Here is a 10,000-nt window from a genome sequence, read left to right as displayed (position 1 = left end):
TATCGACTGAACAGGGTAAGCCTTTGATATATATATATATATATATATATATATATATATATATATATATATATATATATATATATATATATATATATATATATATGTGTGTGTGTGTGTGTGTATGTATATATATATATATATATATGGGTGGATGGGTGTGTTTTAAATACATATTTTAAATACAAAATAGCATTTTGTAATTTGTGTTTAATAGAGTTGATAAAAATAACATATTATTTTTGATCAAAATATTTTAGTGTCTTATATTTTTTAAATGCTGCAAAATACTTTGTAAGAAATCAAGACATCATATAAATACACCCTCTTATTGGTGCTTTGGATGTTATTGACTCTTCCATTTAAAGAGGAATTGAAAAAAAAAACCCTCAGGATAAAGACTTTACTGTACAAATAGCAGTAGTTTTGGATGGATTGCTGATGCCAGATGTTTGTAGTTAAAACAAACAACAGTAAAATGAGTTCAACGGTGGGGATTCTTACATTACTTTACTTGCTGTTTCAAATGCCAGTAGTTGATCAGTAGGTCCACTGTGTAGTTAATGAAGAAGAAATGTGTAAGCCTTAAGATGTCACAACATATGAAACACAAATATTTATTATTTAAAATATTAAATATTTAACATTTGTCTAACAAAGTTGCTAACAATTTATATGGGCTGATTTTTTTATTGGTGTTTGACAAGACAATACCTCATAGTATAATACAAGATATGAAAAATTACTTATTACTTCTTATTTTTCTTATTTTCCCACTATCCCTCCTCAAAATAAAATAAATTAAATGTATGAATTATACACAAACATATCCTCTGGAAGAAAATAATAATAATAATAAATTAAACATAAAATACAAAAATTAAAAGAAATTGTTTAAAAAATATAATAATAAATTAGCAAGTTTACGATAAGAGCTAAAATAATAATAATAATAATAATTATAATAATAATAATAATAATAATAATAATAACAAAACATTTAAATTAAAATTAGAAGTTAAGGAGTTAAGGAGTCAATATTTTCTCTTTCCAATTAATTACTGTGTATTAGATCTGATATCGACTGAACAGGGTAAGCCTTTGATATAATCTAAAACAGGGTTCCAGGTATTTAAGTTGAATTTAATCAAACAAATTAAGTTTAATTTCTTTGTTTAAATTCAACCCAGGGAAATTGTTTACAACCGCTTAACTTAAAAAAAAAAAAAAATCGAGTAAATCCAAGGAATCATCTTTCCATCATTGTTTTCAGCGTACAGTATTTACTTTGAGTATTGAAGAGTTCAATAGCAAAAAAAATAAATAAATAAATAGTTTTCTGAAACATTCTGTGAACAAAAAATGTAAATGAACTCTTAATTTAACAATATTAAGCAGTTGGATAATCAATGATGGCAATTTTACTGGCCACATTTGCTATCAAACATTGTTTAGTTCACTAAATCAGTTTAATGGTGAAGGGTTTGATCGAATAGATCTAATTAATAGAAGGTTTGCAAAGAAATGTCACGCTCCTTTGTAGAAGTATTTTGTAGTATTGTTAAAATACAGTATTTTATTTTGATACACTTTTGTGACTGCTGTATTTTGTAGTTTATTTTGATACACCTAAAATTAAGGTATTTGGTATTTTATTTTAATATACATTTTTATGTATGTTTGCTCATCCCTATATATATTTATATTTATGTTTAGAATGTATTTTATGTTTTAGAAATGAAAAAAAAAAAACTTCTCGGTTAAACAGAAATCAGGGAAAAAATGAACAGGGGGGCTAATAATTCAAGGGGGATTATGAATGATTTTAGGAGTATCATAATTTAAGACTTTAAATATGAAATAAACAATAATAAATTTTTTACTTTTATTTGATGTTTACAATGCAAATCCATTTAGATTCACTCATCTAGTAAACAAAACAAGAATATCATATATTAATCTACTAAAAGACTGAACATAGTACTTTACAGACTGCATTATAAATAAATCATAACAACAATTTCATACTACTATAATAATATTACAGAAGGGTGAAGCAGTGGCGCAGTAGGTAGTGCTGTCGCCTGACAGCAAGAAGGTCGCTGGTTCGAACCTCGGCTCAGTTGGCGTTTCTGTGTGGAGTTTGCATGTTCTCCCTGCCTCTGCGTGGGTTTCCTCCGGGTGCTCCGGTTTCCCCCACAGTCCAAAGACATGCGGTACAGGTGAATTGGGTAGGCTAAATTGTCCATAGTGTATAAGTGTGTGAATGTGTGTGGATGTTTCCCAGAGATGGGTTGCGGCTGGAAGGGCATCCGTTGCATAAAAACTTGCTAGATAAGTTGGCAGTTCATTCCGCTGTGGCGACCCCGGATTAATAAAGGGACTAAGCCGACAGGAAAATGAGGGAATATTACGGAAATTAATTTAAAAAGACCGGAATAAATATAAATTTACATCCATTTACACAAGTAAATACATAGACTCAGTGTGCTAAAAATCTGCGGAAATTTGCCAAAAAAGAACGAAAATTCGAATTAAAACAGCAAAAATATAAATAAACTAATAATGAAATATGTTTTCATAAATTATATTTAACAGTGTTTACTTAACTCTTTTTATGACGCAATGGTTATATATTAAAATATATTTCCCTGTATATTTCTCTGCGTCCTCACATTTACAAGCGCGGTAGTTGCAATGTAATCATCTCGAAGGGAATAAAGAACGCAGGCGTGGATGTGCAACAAAGTATCCCGTCCTGACGGGAGTGCCACGCCCCCGCTACTCTCATTGGCCAGCGATTTTCTCAACAGCCCTGCCCGTCCATTGACGTCACGGACGTCAGTCTTTGCACATGGATTTGCGAATCAGTTGCGCTTTTGCGCTCCAGCCTGCTGAACTGACGGACGCGCGAGACCGCCGCCGCCGCTCATCGGTGCCGCGTACGGGCTAAGGACTACTCACACACCACAAACTGCAGACTTTCCATTTTCATAAGTTGGTCTTTTTTAAAAAAGTCGTTTCTTCAGGAAGATTGAGATCTCTTTTACGCGATGGAGAAGATGTCTCGACCTCTTCCTATAAACGCAACTTTCCTACCTCCGACCCACGGCGTCCTCAAATCCCTGCTGGAGAATCCCATGAAGCTACCTTTTCACCACGATGAAGGTAAAACGCGGCTGCATGTGGCTGTTTAAAGGGGGTTTAAAGCGTCCTGTGCATCAGCTGACGGCTGTCAGGCGAGGCGCGCACTTTGCTTTCATTATACTCTCTGCACGTAGAGCGCGTCACGTCTCTCTCTCTCTCTGTTTATTTTTCTGTCAGTGTCTGCTCATGCAATGCATTCTATATGCTTAATCGCTGTGATTTACAGATTTTTCTTCCATATAGATGTTTATTTTCAATGCATTCATTATTGCATTACGCAAAAACTGCGCATTTAATCAGAATGCATGGTGCACTTTGAGCCACGTGATTTCACATGATGTTAAAGAGTTTGAAATGTTAAGTAAACCATGTGTAGTCAACTAATACCGAGCTGATTTCGGAAAGGTGAAGTTCGCACGCAATGGGGATGCTTGGTTCTCATAGTTCCCTATAGAGGGCGCGACTGAGCGGACTGTATTTGTACTTCATCACAACACGTTTACAGTGTAAATAAAAGATTGTTTTGATTATTTTATGCACCAAAGTCAGATCTGTGCAGTTTTCTTACAGTTAATCCTCATGTAATCTTTATATTCTGCAAATTAAGAAATGCTGAAAAATAGCACTGTTTTCCAGAGATGAGAAATCAAAGCTACACAACTGCATCAGTTAAGTTTAAGCTGGTAAAAAACACTGTAATCCATTGTGTGGTTTTGAATATTGTGTGTATTTTGGTGCAAATTTTAAAGAGACAGTTCACCAAAAACAAAAACACTCCTCTATTTACGCATGCTTCACTTGTTTGTGTGGTTGAAAGCAAAAGAAGATATTCTGTAATGCTGGAAACTTGTAGCCATCGACTTCCATAGTGCTCTTTCAGCCTATTACAGGTGTGAATGGGCAGCGCTTTACAGCATTCTTCAAAATATCTTCTCTCCTAAAAGTTTGGAATCATTTAAAGGGACACTTCACTCAAAAACGAACATTTACTCATCGGGTTTACTCTTCCTCAAGTGGACCTTTGTTCATTTCTGTTGTTAATTTCTTTTAATATATTTAAAAGAGGGCGACACGGTGGCTTAGTGGTTAGCTCTGTCACCTCACAGCAAGAAGGTTGCAGGTTTGAGTCCCGTCTGAGCCAGTTTGCATTTCTGTGTGGAGTTTGCATGTTCTTCTCGTGTTAGCGTGGGTTTCCTCTGGTTGCTCCGGATTCCCCCACAGCCCAAACACATCCGCTATTTGTAAATTGAATAAACTAAATTGACTGTAGTGTATGAGTGTGTATGGGTGTTTCCCAGCACTGGGTTATGGCTGGATGGGCATCCGCTGTGTAAAACATATGCTAGAATAGTCAACGGTTCATTCAGCTGTGGTGACCCCTGATAAATTAGGGACTAAGCCGAAGGAAAATGAATGAATTAATGAAGGAAAATTAGATACTTTGAAGAATGTTGTAAACCTGCAACCATTGACTTCCACACTATTTATTTTTCCTACTGTGGAAGTCAATGGATACAAGTATAAACATTCTTAAAATATCTTCTGTCATGTTTATCAGATAGAAGAAACCTGAAGCATTTTTGTGATAAGTGAATTGAGAATACTGCATAAACAATGATAGAAATGTAATTGTTTGGGTGAACTATTCCTTTCAAAGCATGTAAACCGTAAGTAACTTTCTATTTTGAGTGGAACCCTTCTGTTAAGAGACTGTAAAATACAATATGATTTAAATAGAAATAAACTAAATGGGGGGAAAAGTTAGAAAGCTGTAGCCCCTGATTTCAAGAGTAGGAAAAAGAAATACTATAGAAGTCAATGGTTACCGGTTTACAACGATCTTCTTTCACGTTAATCAGAAACACGTTAAATGATGACACAAATGTAATTGTTTGGGTGAACTGTTTCTTTAAGAGTGTGTAAACAGTGAGTAACTCTTCATTTTTAGAGGAACTCTACTATTTAATAGACTGTAAAATACAGTACGATTTAAATGAAACTTTGATACGTCTCCATGTTTTATGAGCTTTGTAAATCATGCATTATTTGTTTGGAAACATTTAAAGGGACGGTTCACCCAAAAGTTTTTTTTTAATAACATTTACTAATCACTTTTGTCTATTGAACACTAAAAAAAAAAAATTGGAAAAGAAAGTTAGAAACCTGTAGCTCTTGACTTCCAGAGTAAGAAAAATAAATAATATGAAAGTCAATGGTTACCGGTTTACAACATTCTTCAAAGTATCTTCTTTCATCTTCATCACAAAAAAGACATCACAACGCGATAAACGATGACACAAATGTAGCTTTTGGGTGATCTCTTTAAGAGCATGTAAACAGTGAGTAACCTTCCATTTTGAGTGGAACTCTTTTATTTAAGATACTGTAAAATACAATACACTCTTAAAGGGATAGTTCACCCTAAAATTACATTTGTGTCATCGTTTATTGTGTTTCTGTTAAACACTAAAACAGATATTTGGAAGAAGAGAAATAAGTGAGAAACCTGTAGCCCTTGACTTCCAGACTAGGATAAAGAAATACTATGGAAGTCAATGGTTACAGGTTTACAACATTCTTCCAAGTATCTTCTTTCATGTTTATTAGAAACATGATAAACGATGACACAAATGTAATTTTGGGTGAACTATTCCTTTAAGAGTGAGTAACTCTCCATTTTTAGAGGAACTCTATTTAATAGACTCTAAAATACAATACGATTTAAATTAAACAGAATTTTGATACGTCTTTGTGTTTTATGAGCTTTGTAAATCATGGAATATTTGTTTGGGAACATTTAAATGGACAATCCACCCCAAAATTGATTTTTTATTAACATTTAACCATTAAAATTTTCTGTTGAACTCTAAAAAAGATATTTGGGGAAAAATTTAGAAACCTGTAGCCCTTGACTTCCAGAGTAGGAAAAAGAAATATTATGGAAGTCAGTGGTTACAGGTTTGCAACATTCTTCGAAGTATCTTCTTTCATCTTCATCACAAACATGATAAACGATGACACAAATGTAATTTTGTGGTGAACTGTCCCTTTAAGAGTGTGTAAACAGTGAGTAACTCAATTTTTAGAGGAACTCTACTATTTAATAGACTGTAAAATACAATAAGATTTAAATGAACCTGAATTTTTATACGTCTCTGTGTTTTATGAGCTTTGTAAATCATGCATTATTTGTTTGGAGCTGTTTAAAGGGACGGTTCACCCCAAAATTAATTTATTTTAATAACATTTATTAATTAAAATGTTCTGTTGAACACTAAAAATATATTTGGAAAACAGTGAGAAACCTGTAGCCCTTGACTTCCAGAGTAGGAAAAAGAAATACTATGGAAGTCAGTGGTTACATATTTAAAACATTCTTCAAAGTATCTTCTGTTATATTCATCAGAAACATGATAAATGATGACACAAATGTAATTTTTGGGTAAACTGTCCCTTTAAGAGTGTGTAAACAGTGAGTAACTCTCAATTTTTAGAGGAACTCTACTATTTAATAGACTGTAAAATACAATATGATTTAAATGAAACTGATTTTTGATACGCCTCTGATCTTTATGAGCTTTGTAAATCATGCATTATTTGTTTGGAACCATTTAAAGGGACGGTTCACCCCAAAGTTTTTTTTTTTAATAACATTTACTAATCACATTTGTCTATTGAACACTTAAAAAAAAGAAATTTGGAAAAGAAAGTTGGAAACCTGTAGCTCTTGACTTCCAGAGTAGGAAAAAGAAATATTATGGAAGTCAATGGTTACCGGTTTACAACATTCTTCAAAGTATCTTCTTTCATCTTCATCACAAAAAAGACATCACAACGCGATAAACGATGACACAAATGTAACTTTTGGGTGATCTCTTTAAGAGCATGTAAACAGTGAGTAACCTTCCATTTTGAGGGGAACTCTTTTATTTAAGATACTGTAAAATACAATACACTCTTAAAGGGATAGTTCACCCCAAAGTTACATTTGTGTCATTGTTTATTGTGTTTCTGTTAAACACTAAAAAAATATTTGGAAAAAAAGTGAGAAACCTGTGGCCCTTCACTTTCAGAGTAGTAAGAAAGAAATATTATGGTAGTCAATGGTTACATTTTTACAATGTTCTTCAAAGTATCTTCTTTTACATTCATCAGAAATGTTGAAAGACCCACTTGTCACTGACAAAGGTCCAGAATTGGTCCCATACACAAGCTCATTTGTCCTATTTTGACTGCTATGCCATAATAAAATTGTGAAAATATCTATCGAAGAAGGCTTTAAGACCAAGCGGAATCCTCTTTAGGCTGTGGCTTCAGCTTGTTTGAGAAAAGTTAATAAATGCCTAATAAATGACAATAGGCTAGATTTTAATTTAAAACTTTAACAGCATCCTTTTTTCTAATGATTCTAATGATTAATGATTAATTTTCTAATGATCAATGATCATTTGTATTGGAAAAATAAGTATTAGTCCCATATTTTTCTTGCTAATCTTTAGGAAATGATGAACCTGTTGTTGTTTTTTATGAGCTTTATAAATCATGCAAATCATTATTTCAGATCAATTCCAGCGTTATGGATGTGACGTTTCTTAAAGCATGAATTCACAGAGAGTGTATGTTGACATTATAGTGAAACATCTGTTTATATTTTGCAAAACTACTAACCACAGAGTTAAGGGATCAGAAAAAGCTGTGAACATATTCTGTAGTTTAATTGAGGGAAATAAGCATGCGTTATGCATGTGACCAATAGAGTCAGTGACTTTTCAGTAAACAACATACTTTGAAGAAATTCTGTGAATTAAACTGCACAACCCAAAAGAAATAAATGGTGAGGGAGTGTTTAATAAGTAAAACTGGCCTCACACAGTTTAGTTTAATCTGCATCAAACCTGCAGGAAAACAATCAGGCTTTGCTGAATGGCTGGTTATTTTACCAACGATTTAGTATCAATAGTTATTACAAATTTCAAAGAAAATGTGTTAAAGGGGTGGTCCAGAGTGTATTTTTAAGGCTTGGTTGTGTTTATAAGATGCAAAGCAATGTGTGCTCATGCTTCACTTGTAGAAAATCAGTTTTTTTTAATATATCTTACTTTGATTATAAACAGCTACTCAGCTAGCAGAAAAACAACTCTTATTTCCTAGTTCCTCTGAAAGGCTCACTCTCAAGAGGCTCTGATTGGTCAGCTAACATAATGTGCTATAATTCGCGGATCGGTGAAAAGCGTCACACACCCACAAGCATGCGCTTTTGCACTGTTTAAATAGTGTCAATCAGAGTATCTGTTAGCCGTATCAGTTTGAGCCTGAATCAGACAGAAAATGAAGAGCACACAACCGAACCTCATGCCTGCTCTTTAAAATAAAACCTAACAAGTGTCTTTCACATATATTTGGTTATAAGCATGTGTAAGTAATATGAAACGTTCTCATATGTTTTGCGAGTCGGTTATTTGAGATGTAGAATGCAGGGAAATCAGCCGCATAGAGAGACACTGCAGCGTTGCTGAAGGTTGTGTGTGTTTGCAGCCGTTTGACTGATAAATATGAATTTATAGCTAAATTGTTAGCAGTGCCAAACAGCATTTCCTGTTGTTTACGTCCTTGCTATAACTTACCATTAACGCTAGAAACTGTGCATGTAGTTGATCAATTTAAACAAACAAAAACGCTTACAGGTTGTTGCTCACAATCCACAACTTCATCGGTTGGAGTAGTTTAGGCCGAATCCAGCACTGAACTGAGAGATATTCTGGAAGCTGTCCTTTGTCAAATGCTAGCTATATATATTTTAAAATTCACTGGAACATAATTAAAATTAAATAGTAAGCAGAGTTGGGCGAAGCAGTGGCGTAGTAGGTAGTGCTGTCGCCTCACAGCAAGAAGGTCTCTGGGTTGCTGGTTTGAACCTCGGCTCAGTTGACGTTTCTGTGTGGAGTTTGCATGTTCTCCCTGCGTTCGCACGAGTTTCCTCCGGGTGCTCTGGTTTCCCCCACAGTCCAAAGACATGCGGTACAGGTGAATTGGGTAGGCTAAATTGTCCATTGTGTATGGGTGTGTGTGCATGTATGTGTGTGTAAAAACGTGCTGGATAAGTTGCTGATTCATTCCGCTGTGGCGACCCCGGATTAATAAAGGGATTAAGCCGACAGGAAAATGAATGAATGAATGAGTAAGCAGAGTTCACACAGATAAATTACACATCAACTCAAGTTTGAAATATGATGTTGTAGTGGACCACCCCTTTAATGTTAAAAAAGGAAACATAAGCTGGACCACAACAGATCAAATCAATGTAGCGTAGTTTACAGCAAGCATCATGTTTTTAGTTGTCGTCTGTCATATACAGTAGGCTCATAGGTCTTTTATTTTTACTAAAGAAGATTATTCATGCATTAGGTTATCTGTATCAGTAGATACTCAGAATTTTCATTTTGAGATCGGATCGTTTCCAAAAAGAAAATGGTATCAGTGCATCCCTAGAAATGATGCTAATCTAAAGGAAAAGAGTTGCTCTCTATAAAACAAAAAATGACTGATTTTATTTGATATTTTTGCATTTTTGAGGGAAAAGCTTGGTTATGGACGTGACAGATGTGAAAATGTCCCTTCTTTGACTTTGGTAAATCAATAGTTTGAAAACATAATAGTTTGAAAACATTGACAGGGACATTTTTCAGTATTTTACAGTATTGTAAAACACAAACCTTCGATATTTTGGTAAAAAAAAAAAGAGGTCATGCCAAGTTTGACATTTGCATGCAATTGCTTTAATAATAACAACCCAAATGTGTTTCAGCTAGCGATAACACCCCCTTCTTATTACTGGGTTGCAGCTGGAAGGGGC

At 34.1% G+C, this 10,000-nt stretch overlaps 1 protein-coding gene and 1 long non-coding RNA gene across 2 annotated transcripts in view; one reads left to right on the top strand and one right to left on the bottom strand.

Annotated features, from left to right (window-relative positions):
- The first annotated feature begins 2,877 nt into the window (after positions 1-2,877).
- The window catches only part of hlfa (HLF transcription factor, PAR bZIP family member a), a 30,967-nt gene continuing 23,844 nt past the window's right edge, over positions 2,878-10,000 (top strand). Inside the window, 1 exon segment of the mRNA NM_001077334.2 lies at positions 2,878-3,168. Coding sequence (NP_001070802.1) covers positions 3,054-3,168 — 115 coding nt within the window. The 5' untranslated portion in view covers positions 2,878-3,053.
- On the bottom strand, positions 3,015-6,966 carry LOC141381130 (uncharacterized). The gene is made up of 2 exons (XR_012400800.1): positions 5,579-6,966; positions 3,015-5,402 (listed from the first exon to the last, which is right to left on the bottom strand). It is a non-coding gene; the product is annotated as an uncharacterized lncRNA (long non-coding RNA).

The sequence above is a fragment of the Danio rerio genome, chromosome 3, assembly GCF_049306965.1.
Source record: "Danio rerio strain Tuebingen ecotype United States chromosome 3, GRCz12tu, whole genome shotgun sequence".
Lineage (NCBI taxonomy): Eukaryota > Metazoa > Chordata > Actinopteri > Cypriniformes > Danionidae > Danio > Danio rerio.
The sequence above is the reverse complement of the archived record's forward strand: the minus strand, read 5'-3'. Positions and strand labels throughout refer to the sequence as shown.